The following is a 19293-nucleotide window of genomic DNA, read 5'->3' on the forward strand; positions in this document are numbered from 1 at the left end:
GCTGCCAGCTAGATTAGGCTAGGGAGGTGCCTCTCTCTGCCAGGTGCCAGGCTTGCCTTGGGAGCCAGGTGGCTTTTTTCTGTCCCAGTGCTGTCCTGCATGCCAAGCACAGCAGGGAAAGGCACGGTTGGATCTTGAATCCAGCCCTTAGCCACTTGCTGGGCTGAGAGCAAGCCAAATCGGATCCCGCAGAGTGTGTAACCTCTTTCTGGCAGGAATCTCTGTGCCCCCAGTAAAATGCAGCCACCTCTGGGGTGGGTCATGGCAGCTGACACATCTAACAGTGATGAATGCTGGCTGGAGAGTAAAGGGCATATTGTTTTCTAAGGAGGCAGAATGTAAATAGCTAAAGTCAGTAGTTTGGGATTTACACCTAATCTGTGTAGAAAATGTCCCAGGAACTCTCTTGCTCCTGATCAGGATTTATGGTTTAAAGTCTCCTTTGGAAAGTCCAAACTGTATTGCTTTATGGTCAGGGGGAGGGATTTCTCAGTGCTGAAAAGTCACGTTCCTGAGGACTGGTCTGCCTGTGTTGGCCTGAGTGGACAAAGGTGACTTTTGGGAAGAGCAGACCCTCCTTGGCTGTAGTGTGTGCTGACAGTATGTAGGGATTGCCTTCATCATGTGTTCTGGCCTCTCCTCTGGACAAAGGCTCCAAGGTGGCAAGGGCTGAAACATCTTGGAGGGTGAAGGAGGCCTTTCGATTTTGCTGCTAGGACCCTTCTTCCCCTGATCCTATCCCCAGACCCTCTAAGCAGGGCACTGTCCCCCCAGGTCAGCTGCAGCTGCCGTGGCAGTGATGTGAACTTGAGGATGCTAAGCCCCGAGTGCTGCGGGGCGCTTGGATTATCTGGAGCCCACGTCAGAGCCAGGAGGAGAGGCCGTCAGACTTGGCAGAGCGCTCGGGAGATGTTAGCAGTTCCTCCCTGGCGCTGGTGAGCTGAACAGACTTGGCGAGGGGACCTCATTCCAGTCTCTTGTTTCTCTCTCCCCTTCTGGGAACCAGCAATCCTTCAGCTGGAAAGAAAGTGAGCGAGCTCTCGAAGGAGGCACTTTCTGAGCAGGCTCCCGGCATCTCAGCCTGGTACCCAAGAGCTTTCTCTGCCTCTTTTGGGCCAGGAAGAAAGTAGCAACACCTGCTCCAAAGGGCTGAGAGGGGATTAGCTTGCTCCCTGGGCTGAAAATCCCCGCAAAACAGGGACAGAGCCCTCCCAGCCCTGTGTGGCTGCTCAGTGGGACCGAGGGAGTGCTTGCCGAGATTGCCTGTTAACCCCTTAGGTGCCGAGACTCCTTATGCAGGTGTGTTCAAATCTACGCACAGGTCTGGGTCTGCATGCAAGGTGGGTCACGTGCACGCAAGGACAGCGAAGGGATCTTATGGGACCATCTAGTCCATTCCCTTTACCCCAGCTGTGCTCCCCAAACTGTTCCTGAGGTCACGTGGCTGTTTTGCTGTCCTTGGGATTTCACTGAAAAGGTATTTGGTCTTGTGTAGCCCAGGTCTTTGCTTTATCTGTGTAATGTAGGGACCAGAGGACTGCGTGGCCTTGGCCAGACGTGCTCAGGTCTCCCAAGCGTGCCCTTGTTTTGGAGATGGGGAAGCAAGGGTCTGATTTGGTGGTGCTGGGAGAGTGCAATGGTTTAGTGGGTTGGAGCTGGAGTGACTTTCCAGGGTCAGGTAGAAAGAGTCAGGAAACTTTGCAGCAGGGGTGGGATTGGGAGTTCCTGGGGTACTTGACTCATCAGAGCAACCATGCAGAGAGAGAACTGGCGCGAGTGCGGGTTCAGCCCCTGGAGGTGCCCCTTCGCCAGGGCAGGGCCTCTGGATGCCAGGCTCTGGGTTTCAGCACTGGATTTGCTGCGAGCTGGCCCTGGCAGGGAGGTGAAAGTTTCCCCTGAGAGACAGCAGGAAGGCAGGTGGTGAATGGCAGGCGCGAGAGGATGGGGTATATATAATAGTATTAACTGGCAAATTACTGACCAATTAATAACACTAAATGGCACGAATCTCGCCTCTCCTGTCTACTCCCTCATTGCTTCTGTAAGTGGGCTTGAAGGAAGGCAATGAGACAAGGCATGTCAAGGAGACAGCACGCGTCTGGCCAGCGCTGCGTCTGCAGCCTGGTTTCCTTGCTCCTTCAGCCTGATTTCCCGGGTGAAACTTGAGTTTTCTGACCCTCTTTCGGAGAGGTGGTTTAATGCAGGTAGAAAAGACAAGAGATGGTGTCCTTGGGGTATCTCGTGCGTGGCCAGGGACAGCTGGGACCGGGATCGGCAGCTCCTTGCAGTGTCGAATTAATGTGTTGAAATTAAAAAAAGCTCCTTGCAGTGGCGTGAGACCTTCGCCCCTGCAGACGCACCCCCAAACTGGAGAGCGCAGCTCTGAGGGTGGTTTCTGTAGCACGTCCCCGTGTTGGGGTGACTGGGAGGCTCAGCCTCTGGTTGCTTAACTGAAGGACCGGTCAGTGCCTCGACACTGCCAACCCCGGCGCATCCCTTATCTCGCCTCCCCGAGGGCCGGTGGTGTGAGGTGGCAGCAGAGGTGACAACTTTCCATCTGTCCCTCCACCTCGCCTTTTGCCACAGCGGCAGGGTCCGCTGGGGGTGGGGGGGGGTTCGGCACCATAACCCTCGTGCTGCCTTGCTCGGCCCAGCCTTGCCGCGGTGCCTGCCTGCACTTCCCTAACGAGGCAGTTTTCTGTTAATGAGCTAATTGTCGGCGTAATTATTTATCGAGGTGGTGTTGGCATCTCGGTGGCGGGCGGGTGCTCCTCGCGGCCCTGGAGTGCAGCTGTATTTGTCGTTTCCCAGAGAGTTTGTTGAGACAAAGCAGAGAGGAGTAAACACCATAAACATTTATCCTCCTGCATATTCAGCAGCTGGTGAGGTTGGGGAAGCTGCAAGTCGGAGTGCGGAGAGAACAGAAACTGCATAGGCTGTGATGGGCTGCTGGGGCTTAGGTACCTTCACGGGCTGCGCTCCGGCCCCCTTGGAGCTCGGGCTTGCCCCTAGCCCCTTTGCTACTGCTTTTCTCCTGGGGGCAGCAGTGCAGGGGGCACCTTGCCAAGGAGGAGAGACTCCTCCTGGCATGACTCTCCTCTGCTCTCCTTGCATGCAGAGGAGAGTCATGCCAGCAGTGTAGGTGGGCGTCTTGCCTTCAACGTTGCCTGGGAGGGCATCACCTGGGCATGTGAGCCTGGGCTGGCAGGACTTCTTGAGCTCCAGGCTTCACCTGGGCTGTCAGGGCTGCTGAGTGGCTTCCTTGGGGCTGTGACTGGTGCCTTTTTTGTTTCTTTTTTTTTTTTCTTCCTCCTTTGTCTTTTTGGGTCTCATCTGAGAAAGTGGTTTTCATGTGTCTGCGCTGGAAGGTGCAACATGCAGCCTCCTCTCTGATACAACACAGTAGCTCGCCAGCTATTAGCTCCCTGGTGTAGCTTATTTAGCCTGACTGTGGAAGCATGATGGGACGTATGCCAGAAAACGGGGACTTCTCTGTCTCACCTCACTGTAAAGGCTGAGCCTTTTCCAGCAAAATGCCTGAAGAATCCCAGGAACGGGGATAGGACTGTGTTATCAGCTGGTACGTTTCTCCATTCCCGTGTTGGGGATTATGAATTGGCCTTCAGTCACACACTGTTTCCTCAGCGGAGCCTGCTCAGTGGCTGAGCTGGGAGCTCTTGTGCTGGGGAGCTGGGGCGTTTTTGAAGCCCCAAGGGTGGGGGGGAGGTTAATCTGCAAGTATTTGGCTACCCTAAGAGTGGTGCATTCAGAGGAGGCAGAAGGAAATAATTACAGGCTGCTAAAGTTAACTACATTCATTATTGGAAAGATGAATTTTCTTGGATCTGCTCTTCTGAAGTTTCCAACCTTGCAATGCAGAAGAAGATCCTTAGCAAGCTTGCTGGCGGATGTGTTGGAGAGGACTTTCATAACCCCAGGATTCAGAGTACATTGGCTTGAGAAATGCTAATTTCCCTCCCCACCTCTTTCTGCAAACCAGTATAGATCCTTCCAGTTGGCGACAGCTGGTCTCTCAGTTTAGGGAAGGAGGCGAAAGAGGTCAGACGAGGAAAGGAGTCACTCTTTGGCTATATTCTAGGTTAGGTTTCCCCCCTGCAAAAGGAAGTTAGAATAACTGAGCAAGCAAAACAGCAGCTCCGAACCACTCTAGAAGGCTGAGTGTGATCAGCTGGAATTGTTCCTGTTTCTCTGCTGCTAAGAGGACGGCACAGCGCTGATTCTTGATGGCAGCTGTGAGCAGGACCGCTGGCCTTTGGGTTGGTCTGACAGCACGACAAGGAGGCAGAGGCAGCAAAGGCCTAGCCTGTAGCTGCAGCGAGTGATGTCAAACTGAAACAGTGGTGGTTGGGAATGTACTGCGCTTGGATACAAAAAAAACCCCCCCTTTTTTTTTTCCCCCCTCCCCACGCATGACACTGAATTGCTGTGTACCCAACCCTGGGAAAAGTAGCCGCGTGTGCCGGCCTCTCCTAGCAGAGCCTGGCAAGCGTTCCCTTTGCTTTGGCCGGGTCTTGGGCTCGCACAGAGCTCTCCTCCTCGGTTTCGCAGTGCTGCAGAGGGAAGTTGGTGTGAGCAGATCCAGCCTCGTAGAAGCTCTGCTCTTCCTGCGTTGTTGTCTCTCACGTTGTCTATTTTCCTTTTGGTACCTGTTGGGTTTAATCGATGATGTCCACAGCCCTTTAAGAAGGTAAACTTCCCCTCCTTTTTTTCCTTCTCCAAGCAAGTCTCTGCTGTGCTCCTGCCCTCCTTCTGTGTGGGCTCTTGCTCTATTTTGGTGCAATCAGGTGGCTTTTTAGCCTTTTCTGAACCTGCTACTCCCAGAATTTAGCACTTGGATGTGTGACGGAGTCCCGCTGGCTCAGCAAGTGATGCTGCTAGTTGCGCGCGTGGGGTAAAGCATGTTGCTCTAAACCTCTGTGGAGGAGGCTTGCCATCATGTGATAGCGACTGGGACGCACCTGGGGAGCGCTGCCAGCGCTGCGCCCGCTGCGAGATATCTCGGCGTGCCTTGGTGCGGCAGCCAGGTGGCCACATCTTCGATTAACAGCAAGCTGCAGGGGCGGCTTTTCTCAGAGCTGCCTCCCGGGGTGTGAGATGGTCGCGGCTGTGCTGACCTTCAGTTTCTGGGGAATGGTTTCCCTTGCCTGGGCCCGTGCCTGAGGGTAAAGTCGTGGGGTGGTTGCTTTCTGCAGTTGGAGCCATTTAATGCACGTGTGTATGTGGAGCTTAGGAGTTCGACATTTTCCCATATGTTCCATGCACATGCTGTATGGATTTAAAACCCTTTGGGGACTGGCACGCATTTAGAGGCAGTTGCTTGCCAAAATCCTCTCCCCTTTAAATTCAGAATTACGTAAGGAATCTCTTAAAGCGGAAAATCCCGTGGCCCAAACAGGCTGCCTCTCCAGGCGCCGGGGCCTCGCTCGCGGTGCCTCCCTTGCAGCGCTAGCCTCGCGCAACGGGGCTCGCGACGGCCGTCGGGGATTTTGCTGGAGCCGCTCCCCACCTGGCGCAGGCTGTGGGGCTGCTCGGGGTGGATTTTGCTGGCTCGGATGGTGTCCGGTAGCACGCGGCTGTTGTCGGGCGTGGGACCTCCAGAGAGGCTGAGCTCTCCCATCTGAATTAGCGCAGACCAAGGGCTGGCTTGGAGTTTGTGTCCAAAGGTGCCGCTTCTGCTCAGCAGGTCAGGGTAGTGCAGCGAGGGCGTCGGGCCTGGCCTCAGATGGAGGGACTCGGACGGGGAGAGCTCCGCGGAGCAAGGTCACGAGCTGCAGTCTTGTGCTTGAGCTCTCAGCTGCCCTGGTCCCGTTCCTCCTGCCTCCGTTCCTGCTTCCGCAGGTACCTGCGGGCTCCCTCCCTTGCTTTGCTTTGCCCTCTGGAAGTCCGAGCTACAAACCTCACCCTGGGCACCCTCCACGCAGCCCGGGAATGACGCCTTCGAAGCCTTGAGCTCTCCAGCAGGGATGGCGCAGCCCTTCCTCGGCGGCGCTGGGCGAAAGGAGCGCTCGGGAAAATTGCCCTACGTTTGTCCCTGCCAATTCCGGGCACTGCCTGAACCGCAGCGGCTTTTGGCTGCCGTTCCAGCGCTTTTGTAAAAAGCTTCTCCTGGATCCGCAAACGCGGGAGACTGTTTAACCAACACGGCCGCGAGCTGCGGCTGGCAGAGGACTGCCAAGCCTGTCCGGGCACTGCGACTGGGGGAGTCAGTGCCCTCTTCGGGGTGCAGTGGGAAAGGGACAAGGCAGTATTTTAAAAAAAAAAAAAAAAAAAAAAAAAAACGTAGAGACTTCCTCAAAAACTTTCCTGTGGGAGGAGGAGGAACTGGGCCGGTAGGTAGCGTGTGTGCTGGAGGCTTTGCTGCGTGAAGTGAGCCGCCTTCAGCAGCCCCGACCCGTTTGTCCTGGCCCAGCCTTGGCTGGGAAGTGTTTTGTCCCTGGGGGAAGGCTGGGGCACGGTGGTCAGCCGCTCCTGCCTCCCTACCGGCCGTCTCGCTTTTGAAGCTAGCGCTGGGATGAGGAAGGAGAGAGGTGCTCATGGGGAATTTGTTCCAGCCTAGCGTATTTCTGAGACCACAACAACGCCGCTGTCGGGGCGCGACGGGTGCGACCTGGTTTGGAGCAGGGATGCTGCGCCGGCTCCTTGCGCCTGGGGCTGGGCGCAGCGAGCGGCTGCGGCTCTGCTTTTGGATGGAGAACAGGTTATTTTGCTGGTGCTTCCTGTCTGAGGGAAGCCTGTCTGACTGGTGCCTGCAGCGTTTGTGCCCAGTCCTGCAAACATTACTTTGCAAATAGTTGCGGCTCTATGTGGGTCATTGAGGGCTGGGGTCCGGGGAGATGCTGCCCCTTTCCCTGTTCAGTAGCCTGCTCACCGTGAAGCAACCCGGATGGGAGGACAAGCAATGAAGACCCAAGAGTAGCCTCATGCACAGAGAGGGCCTGAGGGCTGGCCATGCTCACCAGCTGCCCCATCTCGCCCACGGCGCCAGGGGATTAACGCGTGGGGTGTTGACTCAGTGGCCGCTCTTCCCTTCTGCCGAAAGATGAAGTTTCCTCAGCTTCTGCTCGAAATGAGGCCTGCCAGCTGTTGAAAACTGCTTTCTTCCCTGTGTAGGGAACTGCCGAGGGTGAAGTCAGGGTGGGTTTGCCCCGTTCTGCTCCGCTGCGCTGTGAAAGCAGCGTGCTCCGCGCAGTGCTGAGTGCAATGGCAGAAAACGCGTCAGAGCGTGAGCCGGTACGATGCGGGGGATGCCTGATGCAGTCCACAACCTCCCTCCAAAACAATATCCCATGAGCAGCCCTTCTTCCTTCCTCTAGCACCTTCCCTGCTCGGTGCCCTCGCTAATCGCTCTGCAGGGAGCAGCGTCACCCCTGCCGAAACATGGCTGCCGCTGGGGTGGCGGTGAGGAGTTGTGCTGAATTTTCTGTGCGCGCATCCGTGTGAAATGGTGCAGTGAGCGCCTGGGATGGGGGTAAAAGCTGGCGGGGAGGGTTCCCAGACTGGCACTGAGCTGCACGCGAGGAGGCCTGGATGCAGTTAGCGCAGGGCAGCTGATGCACCGCGGTGGGCAGGCAGGCCGTCTGGCCACGTGTGATGCCTCTCGTCCCAGGGCCGAGAGGGGAAAGGGGCAGCTGAGCTCTAGCCGGGCTGAGGTTGTTTCTGAAGGTGTCCTGTTGCCAAAGTGAGATGTTAAATCTTCACCTGGGGCCATCTGGACTAGTCTTGGTGGGGTGTATAATTAGATTCAGCAGTGATTCGAGCCTGGGCTTTTTCAGCCTTGCAGGCTTGGCCTGTTTTATCAAACCCAACAACAATCCCATGGAGGCCCTTGCTGGACTTTCTGCAGCGGCCACCTGGCAGGCGGCGACTCCGAGCGCGGCTCTCCGGCTCTGCCTGGAGCGTGCTCCTGCTGGGATGTGCCCGCTGCCCAGATGCTTCCCCCGAATGCCTCTGCCCCTCGCTGTGCTCTCGGCTCCCTGAGGGTAGAGGCAGTGAGCTTGGCAGGCTGCAGGGCGTTCAGCCGCGGCTCCCCCCAGCTCTGCTAGTGCTCAGATTGACCTGGGGGCCCTCTATCTTCATCCCACTCTGTCCCCTTGCCTCTGCTGTACAGTTGCTGCTGTGTTAGCTTGGGATGAGCATTTAAGATGAGTTTGTAAGTGTTGCTCCATAGGAGACAGAGGATCAAAAGCCTTGTTCCTAGTCTTGAAGGTTTATTAAGAGGCAGAGAGGAGCTGTTTGAGGACCAAATCTTCTTCATAGACCTTCTCTGCTCTCCTTAGTATCCATAGAAAGCATTGAATATAGGGATGACCCTTCTGGATACAGCTGGGGTGCAAGTCTTAACTGACATGCATGGCACTGGGCAGTGGGAGAGTTCTTGCAACCTCTCCTGAAGGCAGCTTTTGCCTCGTGGCGTCTGCCCTGAGATTTAGAAGGATTAATCCTTAAGACTAAACCTTCACTTTCCTGCTATCACTGCGCCTTGGATGTGTCCCAAGTGCTCTGCATCAGCACATAGAGAATTTTGGGGAAGCATCACTTCATGCCATGCCCCTTCCCTTAGCTCATGAGCTGGATGCAGGAGGTTGGGCAGAGCTGCTCTTGCTGGGGGAATGGGAGTGGACAGGCTCACGGCTCTTCTGGAAAACTACTGGCAACCTCCTGTCTGGCCTCGGGCTGAGAGCTGCCAGGGTAATTGAATCCACAGGATAGGATACAGAGAGTATTGAAGAGTTGGAGATGCGGAGTGGGGGCAGCGGCTGTTCTCTAAACCAGCCAGGTCAGCAAATAGCTCCAACCCGTCAGGAAGTCTGGAAAGCAGTTTGCTGAGCTGCCCAGGATAGTAGGGGTGGGAAAGGTGAGGGATAGGGGACGTGTCAGGATCTGTGGGGGGCAGCGGGAGCAGGGAGCGCTTCTGGGGACATAGCGCCTTGGTGGAGCTGTGTGTGTGGAGAGCAGCTCATGGGACGGCAGTGGGAAATGGCTCAGAGCTGTCAGGAGGGTCAGGCCACTGTTACCTTGCCTCCTCTGCTGTGCTTTGTAGCTTTTCCTGCAGCAGTATCCAAAGGGAACAAGCCAAGCCTGGTGGATGAGGTGCCCTCTCTGCAGGCCCTTACCGCCTCTGACATCCCCATGACCCTGCTGGTCATAGCTACAGCAAACAGGCAGCTGGCTTTTCCTCGTGCCAGGCTGCTGTTTGCAAAGTCTCCGCGGCGCATGCGCCGTCACCCCGTGGGAAGGGAAGCTCGTGTAGGCTGCAGCTGACTATGTTGTTTTGGCTGATGTCTTGTGCTGCGCGGCGAGGTGATGGAGACCTCCCTGGGGCTGTCCTGAACTGGAGGCCGCAGCGAGTCTGTGGGGCTCCCGTCGCTCCCTATCTTCATCGTGGATTTAAAGCAGTGTCCTGGTCACCCCCTCGGTGTCTCCCTGCACCAGATACACTCTGTGCTTTATGTAGTGTGTCATCAGATTGACAAAAAGCTCATCTCTCCTCTATTTTCTTCCGACAGCCTCTGCAGATCGACGACAATTTCTGCGGCCAGGATTTTAACCAGCCGCTGGGTGGGACGGTCACCATCGAGGGCACTCCGCTCTTTGTGGATAAGGAGGATGGCATGACCTCAGTGGCTGCCTACGATTACAGAGGACAAACCGTCGTCTTTGCAGGCACACGGAGCGGGAAGATCAAAAAGGTAGGACTCCTCCGTAGATACTGATGGGTGCGATGCTGCCGTGGTGACAGAGGGGTGTGTGGTTGGCGAGCTGGCCCCTTCCAGGCATAGGTAGGACTGTGCCTCCTTCGTAGCGTGATTTGGTGTATTGCGGGTGCTGCTGAGGAGCAATTTCCCATTGCTCCTCCCTGCTAGCCAGATTTACTAAACCTCTGTCTTGTGAAAGGCTTATAATGTAGGGAAATTGAGTCCCGACTAGTGCTGGATGAGTGCCCATCCGTCGTCTTGGGGCACTGGGTTCACGCTACAGGTGCCATGGGGCAGGCTCAATCTGTCCAGGCCCAGAGTGCTTTGCCATTGACCTGAGAAGGGTCAGCGGTGGTGGGTGCTCATGACTCCGTGATGTCACTGGTGTTGATGGAAACATCTAGCCCGGTGGCAGTGCTGGCTTGTCTGAAATGGGCAAGATGGAACTTCTTCTCTTGGTTCTTCTTGGGCTCAGAGTTTCCTCATCTGTTGCCCTCAGATCCTGAATTTGGTTGAAATGGAAGAAGTAGGGTCTAAATTTAGATGTTCAGTCCCAGCTGGAGGAGAGTGGTACTTCTGGCTGAGGTGAGGGTGAGCTGTGCTCTGCTACAGCTGGGATTTTTTTGATCCAGTTAGGTTTTGTCAGAAAAACAAACTTTTTTTTGCTGGGCCTCCCCTCTCCATCTAAGCTGGTGGCGAAGTGCCCTGGCTTTGCAGGGATGGGCGTATTAGTTGGGAGGCAGTCCGATGGGTGAGGCTGTCTCTCCTCTGCTTTGCCCGTGCTGGTAGCATCGTTGTGTTCCTATCGCTGTGTCAGGTTGCGGCTGCCTAGGCAGCCCGTGGTTGAGAAGAGCCCAAGGGCAGACAACGCTGTGCCACCGACAGGAGCCAAACTAGTCTGAGGCGTTCCCTTGGCAGGAGAGATCCCTTGGGAGGGCGTGGGGTGATGCAGCCCAGCTGCCCCGAGCCATCTCACAACGTGAGGGAGATTCCTCTTCCTTTACCCCACCGCTGCACAAAAGGCTTCTTGTTGGTGGCAATTAGCAAATAGCTCTGTGTGTGTTTCTCTCTATCTCCACAGGGCATGGATTTCCTGTTATCATAACATCGTTCCTATAATTACAGCTGTACATGCCCTGTATAAACACAGCTTGCATTAACTGCATCCTCAACCAGGCAAAGGCATATCGAAGGTCCTGGCATAATCCCTGCAAGAGGCAGAAAGAACAGGGCTTGGCTGGAGAGGTGGGCCCGTTGCTCCTTCTGCCAGAGGGAAAGGTGGCTTGCGGGGTTCTCCAGCACCTCATCCTGGGCAGAATGCCCTGAATTTTAGAATACTTGTGTGTCCTTTTTTTTTTTTTTTATTATTTTTTTCCTCCTGATCCTAGCTTTCTAAAAATATCCATGCTCTTGGGTATTCAGGTGTTATGTTGGGCGTTAAGCTGTCCTATAGGCCTTCACTCTCTGAGCAAATGAGTATGGACGTGATCCGTGGTTACCGTTTACTCCATGAGAGATGCCAGCATCATCCCCTCTTTTTACGTGGGAACCCCAAATCACAGGGGTATCTGGCAGCAATCAAGAGCAAGGTGCCAAATTCTTGGCACCTGAGCCCCTGCTGTGGTGGGTAGTCCCTGTATGTCCAGCTTGCCCTACCTGTGTTTGCCCTGGGCCACCAGCCTGTGAGCAGCCCTTTCCATCTGACCCTCCCCTTCGTCCCCAGCAGAAAAGGCGGAGGAAAGGAAGCGCCTCTCTGCCGAGGTGCTGGTTTCTGGTTCACTGGGTGAGGAATGCAGCGGCTGGCCCCAAGCCAGCCCAGCACCGGCCAAGGAGAGTTTTTAACTCATTACATCGGTGTCAGGCTGTGAGGGGTCGAGCGAACATCCCCGCAGGGTCGTGGTCCTTCCGGCAGCACGGACACGTGCGCTGAGCTCAGCAGCGCCGACAGAGGCCCCGTCATCGCCAGCCCCCCTCCCTGTGTGCTGACAGCCAGAAACCAGCATCAGACACAGCATCCGGCTTGCTGTCTCCGACCGGTGGCTGGGAAGGGGAGGTCGTTTTGAGCATCTTTTGGTGAGGTTTGGAGCGTTGGCCCGTGGCGTTCGAGGGGAAGGGAGCAGCCCCCCTTGCCGTGTGGCCAGAAGCGGGGACCAAGTGCCTGTTTTCCAGCAGAGCTGCTCCTGTTCCCATCTGAACTGAACACGGTCCTCGGCCATATCTCTTCCCTTCCCCGAGGCAAGAGCTTGTGAAACACCTTTGAAGGGGGAGGGGGGAAAAAAGATCCTGTCTGAGCAGAGACGCTGTTGTTTTAGTCTGCAGATGGAAAACTGCAGCAACGGGGCCCAAAGTTGTCAGAGTCGGGTCTTGAGTGCAAGAGTCCTGCCTGGCTGCCCCGTGCTCAATGCAAGGCAATGTTGCTCTTGGAAAATCATCTCTGCAGCGGGATTTCTGAACCTGAGGCTTGCTCTGCACCCTGAATCCTCTGCTGCCTTTTCCCCTCCTTTACTTCCCGCAGTCTCAGGGGCGTGAGGGGGCTCCCAGCTGGCGGGAGCGCTGCTGAGGGCCAGCTCCGGTGCGTGGAAGGCAGGGAGCTGACGAAGGCAACTTGTCCTCCCTTCCTGATCGATAAGGGATCTGAAGAGACCGGTGTTGCGTTTCTGGCGGCCTCTCCTGCTATTGAGCTCCAAATTGGAGGTTTTAAATAGCCTGTGCCAGCATAAGGGATGGGGATGGGAAGGAAGGAGTGTGTGTGGGAGGAGGGTTCACAAAGCCACGGGGACGGTGTTCCACCTCCAGTTCCTTATTTATCTAGAGATGCTGGCAGTTCCTTTTTGTGTGGCAGATTTTCTTTCTCTCCTTCCATTTTTACCTCCTTTTTCACTTTTTTTCTCTGGTTTTCATGCCTTCAGAGCCACTTCCGAGGGGGTTGCATAGGGTGAGTGCCTGGCCTAGGGCTGCAGTCTTGTTCTGCCTTCACCTGTGTGTCTTAATGCTGTAGGGTCTCTCAGTGCTCTAAGAGCTGGACCGTCTCTTTGGCCCTGCAGGGCATGAGGAAATGGAGCAGGAGCTCGATGGGGAGTGAAGCAGTGGGTCTCGGTCCTGCCGCAGCCCAGGGACTCCAGGCAAGCTTTATAGACTTGCCCCTTACAGATGTCAAGGTCTTGCTCTGTGGGCCAGCTCGGTGTGTGTATCATATGCATTGCATAGGTCCTGTTACTTAAGATGGACAGAAACCTTGACCCTGATACTCTTGAGGATGGGTTCTAGTTGAACTTTGAATTTGAGAGGAGGAAGGCCAAGGGAAAGATGATCCTTTAGCCCTGCAGAGAGCTGGGGCTGTGTATATCTGTTTAGCAGAAGATGCCAGATCTGGCTTTAGGGAGACCCATCTCCCATACCTCTGAGGATATCCCTATGTAGCAGACTGGACCTACTGGGTTGTGTATGGGAGCTGGCCCTCAAGGATGTCATCTCTGGCTGCCATCTCTGGGCCCAATCTGAGGGTAAGGACCCAGAGCATTTCCATTTACTGTCCTGCAAGGATTTTTGCAGCCTGTGATGGTGAGTGAGGCAAAGAGACTGTGCAGAATAGAGGGGTCTGGAGCTCCTTCTTACAGGATATGGGATAAAGCACTCCTGGAGCAGCATGGATGCTCTCTGCCTTGTATCTCAGATCATCAGGGCACAGTCTTCCTGTGCCCGTGCTTGTCGTGACTGTCTTAGCCACGTCAGGAACAGAGCCCACATCCAGATGCTGCTCTTGACCAAAGCATTTGAGGTGACCAAGTCTCCCATAGGGACCCAGCACAGAGGTGGGAGTGTGGTAGCCTGGTCCGTAGTGACCAGCAAATCTGCTGTGTCCATACCAGCCTGGCACGTACCTTTGCTGACTTTGGTGTTGAGGGACAGTGATCTCTTGTCCCACTCCTGTGCTGATATTACCTCTACTCCTGGGCTGGGAAGAGGTGAGTCACCCACTTCTAGGACTGGTCTGAGGGATACCCTGAGGCCTTTGCAAGGGCTTTCAGTTTCCATCTGTGGGGTGTTTCGGAGAACAGTGATGCTGAGTGGCCTGGAGGCAATGTGTGGGATGGAGATGGCTGGGAACCCTTGTCACTGGGCAGAAGTGAGCAGCCAGAGCAGCACGGGCTCTCCGTGCTCCTTGTTTCAAGGAGCTGAGGCAGCACCTGCTGACACATGGCTGTGGCTGAGTTGTGCTGCTGGTGTCTGGAGCACTTGAACAGGGTACAGTGGCGTGGGAGAGCTTCAACAGGCTTTGGGATGGATTTGGAGCCAAAATCTACTTCCACCTGGCTTCAGTCGGCTCAGAAATCCCGTGGGGAAAGCAGAGCCCTCTGATGATGGAAACACTTTGCTGGCTCTGAGTGCTAGGCTCGTGGCTGCTGTGTCACCCAGGGGCTGGGAGGGCTGTAGCCAGTCCCCGGTTGTAACCTTTGTGGGGACTGCCCAGACTTTTTCTGGCAGGGCCTGCCTGGCCAGGCCTGCAGGGTAGGCAAAGCGCTGCCTCAGCAGTTACCTGATCTTCCCAGGGAGCCCCTTGCAACCAAGCTTGCCCTGGCTGTCTCTACCAAGGGAAGGGAAAGGCCCCTCCAGCACTGGGATGGAGCAGGGTCTACCCCGGAGAGCCTCGGGGACGAATGAGCTTCAGCTGGTAGAGGAGCACAAGAAGGGGCTGCTAATGTGTCCGCAGGTTGGAGAGTGTGTCCTCAGCCGGTGACGCGATGTCTGGCTTAGGTTCAGCGTGACCCAGGGCAAAGTTACAGGAGGGGTGGAGGCATTGAGAAAATGAATGCAAACCCAGGGTTTAGCCCTGAGTGCTGCCTGTGCGAGTCCAATTTGGCATGCCAGGCTGGTAGGGAAATGCCCCTCTTAGCCTTTTGTGGAGCTGGAGATATTTTAGAGATGTCTAAATGGGTTAAAAACTCTGAGATGCACCACCAGGAGTCAGCCCTTGGGTTGGCTCCAGGGAGGGTTTTTAGGAGGTAGATGAAGAGTCCTCTTCTTGCACCCTTAGCCCGCTGCGTTTTGGGTATCAGGTGCAGTGCAGCACAACAGTGACAGCTTAGAGGGTGTTACTGCTTCTGGTCAGTGGTGGGGACGAAGGTGAGCACCAAGGACACAGAGCTGCGTGGTGCCCTGCCTCCTTGCCGTGGGGCTCCCAGCTCTTCCCATCCTTGTGAAAAGCCGAGTGGGCAGCAAGTCTCCTACGGCAGGACTGAGGGGCGCCGGCAGGGCCGGCCGCGAGGCTTTCCAGCTGCCTGCCCATCTCTTGGCAGCGATCTTAATCCCTTCGCTTACGAGCCATCAGTGTTTCCCACTGTCCCCTTGGCAAGTGCCTGCCTTTGGCTTGGCACTGCTGGGTGGTTTTGCTCCCCTCTTAGGTTTCTCTGCCCTCCCGCTGGGCTGTGATGCCTTTGCAGACAGGCGGGAGGGAGGGCTGTGCTGGGGCCGGCCGGCTGCCCGTCTTGTCCCTCTGCGTGCCCGGCAGGCAGCTTTGGGGTGAGCCCCGTGTTCCCACCCCCAGGGCTCCTCCTCGAGGATCGGGTTAGACCCCGCAGTAATGGAGTGTGCTGTGAGCGGTGGTGTCTCCGTGCGAGTTCGGGAGCTGCTGTAGGGGACAGATGGGTGCTCTGTCCTCCCCATCCCCAGGAGCCCTGTAATGGATGCTGGTGTGACAAGGGGGCATGATTTCGCCATCTGGGCTGGGGTAAGGTCAGGGCAGAGTCATTGCTCTGTCTGGATTTTCCTTGGATGGCAGCTCCCCTGCCCAGCATTTGTCCAGGCTGTTGCATGCAGACAGAGCCTTCCTTTGTCCCCCGAAAAAGCCGTGTGAGCCTGGCTTCCTCGCCGCGTCTCCCCGGCCGTGCCGCAAACAGTTGCCACTGTGAGGCTGGGGCACGGGGCAGCACCTGCTGCTGCCGCAGCTGGAGCCCCTCGCCTGCCCTTGGCCTCCCCAGCCTGCCCTCCCGGCCGTCTCCCTGCACCCTGGGGCGCCTCTTCCCGGCTCTGCGTGCGCGGGAAGGTTGGCCGAGTTGTGCTTGTTACTGTCCCATCCTCCCGCGGAAGAGCCTGTCTCCTCTGCCACGGGAGCTGGCTTCAAGGGGCAGCTTGGTGAAGAGGGTCATAGTGAAGCATTGGTGATGGGACAAATCTTGTCCCTTAGGGTGCTGATGGTTGCGCTGAGTTTGGAAGAGTCTAGGGAAGGGAGACTGTAATTCGGAGGGAAATGGCATTGCAGGCCCCAGCCAGCTGGGAAAACAGGGGGACCCAGCATCGAGGTGAAGGTGCGTTTGCAGGATTGGGAATAGGCTGCTGCAACATGACAGCAGAAGGGGGCTGTGGGCTGCGACAGGGAGGAGGCATTGGGTGGGGTGGAGATTTAGGACCACTGAGATGCTGAGTGGATTATAGCACTGAAAGCCCTGGCAGCCCGTTCTGTGCTTGTTCTCTGCCCGGCTATCAGGCATGTGGTTATCTCTGGATGGCCCAAAGTTATGCGGAGAGGCCAGGCTTGGAGGGCCCCCCCCCCCTCGTGGACTGCTGGCTCCTCCAGCAGTCATGGGATTGTATTGTCTAGGGAATTTCTGCCACTGCCAGGGTGAGTAATGTGGGGATGACTTCTACCACACTGCCAGTTTTGGATGTGAGCCACTTCCTATCAGTTCTCTAGCCTGTGCTATCTGATGGTGTGTCCAGGGCCCGTACTTGCACCCTGCGGTCTGAGGGTTGTTAGGAATGGGGAAGTGACATGGGGATATGAGCTGTAAGCACGCTGCTGTGGGGACTTTCAGAGCAAATCTGCGCAAGGGAAGCAAGACTGGGTTCCTAATGGCTGGCTCGTACCTGGAAATCACTAGTCCTTGCTTGACGTGTCATCTTTTTATTGGGCCGTCATAGCTTCCCCTGGGTTGTCTTTCCCATTAAGGTCTGATGAACAAAAAGCTGCTTGTATAATTGCAAATCAGAGTGCTCAGTCATGTGCTTGAAAGGCACATTCAAAACTGCACCTGTAGTTGCATCTTAATGTGCATGTGCCGAGGCCTTGGTTTCATATATGCTTGAAGTGTTGCAGGGAGAAAGGGGAGGAGGAGGATTCGGGAAAGCATGTGCTGATCAGTGCAACACCCCCTCCCAGTAATTGCCTCCTTGCTGTAGCATGCATCTCAGAGCCTGGGGGACCAGGCATCTTGGGAGGTGTAGTCTGGAGTCCATGTTGGCCTCGTTAGCCTGCCATCTGCTCCTCGTGTTGCAAATGAGGCACTGCCTTAGGGCCTCTGCTAACTCTGGTGTGGCCCTTGTGGGTTGACCCAATTTTGGGTGCCTCCTGGTTATTTTTGAGGGGTGAGATGAGCTTCTTCCCTTGAAGCAGCCAGCTGGCCCTAATCTCTCTGTGGTTCTCAGTCTGCTGTGGTCCCCTGCAATATGGATGAGGGAAAGGAACCTGCTTTGTGGGCAGCCGCCTTCCTGCCTCCGGCAAGTTGACCCTCCCTGCTGAGGGGGATTAAGCAAGGGGATTAGTCAGGGCTTTGGGGTGGTAACGTAGGCCTTTCGTGGTGGGACTTCAAGTGACCTCTCTGGGGCCGATGGTACAGAGGGGGCTTCGGAAGGGTCTCTTGGTGGGCTTGTGCCTGCCCCTTTGCAAACAGCTGCTCCACATGATGCCCTGCATGGGGGAGAGAGGGATTAACCCTGGCAATAAATGAAGGAAAGAGGGTGATTTTTAGTGAAGGGAAGAGGCTGGTGTGCAGAAGGGAGGGTGCAAACTCGTGGACTGGGGGACATCGTGTTGGGGTAACGCGCGCTGGGGAGATGGGATGAGGAGAGCATGCCTTGACCCTTGTTGTCCCTGTCTGCTCCCCTGTGACTTGTGATCTCGCTGCTTGCTTTAATAACGACATTGAAAAATAGGATGGCACCTCTGAGCCTTCCCTGTCTCCCACGATATTAACTTTGTTCTTGCTGCTTCCGGGCTGCCCGCGGGCTGGAAGAGAGCGCTGGGGCGGCCGAAGCCTCGTGGCTTGTGGCCGAAGCCGATGCCTGGCAGCTGCAGCTGCCTCGAGCAGTGCCGGGGTCCTGCTCAGGGACTCATTCCTCACTGGGGAGCGACTCAGAACCAGACATGCTTTTTATTGTTTTTTGAGATGAGACCTGGGATAGAGCGGGAAAAATTGCGTGTGTCTGCAGCCGCCTCGTTCGATAGGGACAGTGTCGATCTTTTCACGGCTGTGCAGAGATTTTTTTTTTTTTTTTTTTTTTGTTTCAAGCTAGGCTGAGTTTCTGAGAGTGGCTTGGGGGAGAGGTGTATTGTGTGGGTATGGTGGGCCTTTCCCAGCCCTTGTGGGGTGGGAAACTCATGTAACCATTCCCTATGAGATTGTGGCACCACTTACGGTGAGCACTGCTCTTACTTCCCTGGTAGTAGACTGGCATCTTGCCCCTACTGTCAGGTTGCCCTGGGTGCTCTGTTGTACTATTGCAAAAAACAGGATCATGCTATCTCTCTGTTAATGGGATCTTTCCTGGATGCAAAGTCTGGTAGTCCAGGGGGTTAAATCCAGGTGTTGGAGGATCCCTGAGGCAGGCCCAGTGGTGGGGCTGTGTGACCAGCACATCCTGGCTGAGATGGTGTCAGACCAAAAGTCTCTTGTGGCCAGCTGAGCTCTGATTTTTGGAGGGTGTTTCTTTGTCTGGATCTGGCAGTCCAGTCGCCACTGTAATCCCTTTAACTCTCTTATTCGTCCCGAAGCCAGATGGCCTTGGGTGCTAACGCCATTAGGGAGTGTCTGTGTTGGGAATCTGTTCCCCCCTGGAGCTCCTGCTCTCTGCAGCTTGTTTATTCTCTCCCACGGAAGGCACAGCTGAGCTGGCCCTGTGTCTGATTTCTTTGGCTTCTCGACTTTAATAATAATAAAAATAAAACAAACAAACTCTTCATGCTAAGTGGGTCATCCCTATCCCTATACAAACATAACGTGGTGTTCCTCTTCTGTCCTGGGAGGATCAAAGCACTCCCTTGCAGCCCCTCTTCCTGCAGAGGGAAGACCTTGGGGAACAAGGGAGCTGCACGGATGCTGTGCTTTGGGATCCAGAGGTGCAGCCTGTAGTAATGCTCCCTCTGCATGAGGTTATCTGCACCTTAAACATTTGGAGAAGGGCACTCGAGTGCACTCGCAACCCTTGTCCTGTCTGGGCAGCATGACCCCAAAATAGATGCTGTGAGGTTTGAGAAGAGGCTGGGGTGAGCTGAGCTCCAGGGCAGGGTGGAGGGGGTGGTTAGGGATCAGTTTGGAAGGAGGAAGCTGCTGCTCAGGGGCTTTGCAGGGATTTCCCTGTTGCCTGCTGGACTCCTGTGTCTCTTTTCCCTTGCTGCCTGGAGCAGGACTGGTGCTTTCTCCACTGCTTAGTTTGCTTCCAAGAAATGATTTTCTTTTCCCTTCTAGTATTTTAAAAGCAAAATATTTTTTTCCATCATGAATGGCCCCCCTTTCTTCTTCTTCCCCCTTCCCCCAGCTAGTGAGTCAATGAGTCAATAATTATCCCCTCCGGGTTGGTGGGA

The 19293-nt window shown here is 55.5% G+C and overlaps 1 protein-coding gene across 1 annotated transcript in view; it reads left to right on the forward strand.

Annotated features, from left to right (window-relative positions):
• Positions 1 to 19293, forward strand: part of PLXNA1 (plexin A1) — a 165309-nt gene that overhangs the window by 23169 nt on the left and 122847 nt on the right. Inside the window, exon 3 of the mRNA XM_068906774.1 lies at positions 9528 to 9710. Within this exon, the coding sequence (XP_068762875.1) occupies positions 9528 to 9710 (183 nt within the window). The remainder of the gene's footprint in view (positions 1 to 9527; positions 9711 to 19293) is intronic.

The sequence above is a fragment of the Struthio camelus genome, chromosome 14 (assembly GCF_040807025.1).
Source record: "Struthio camelus isolate bStrCam1 chromosome 14, bStrCam1.hap1, whole genome shotgun sequence".
NCBI classification, from domain to species: Eukaryota; Metazoa; Chordata; class Aves; order Struthioniformes; family Struthionidae; genus Struthio; species Struthio camelus.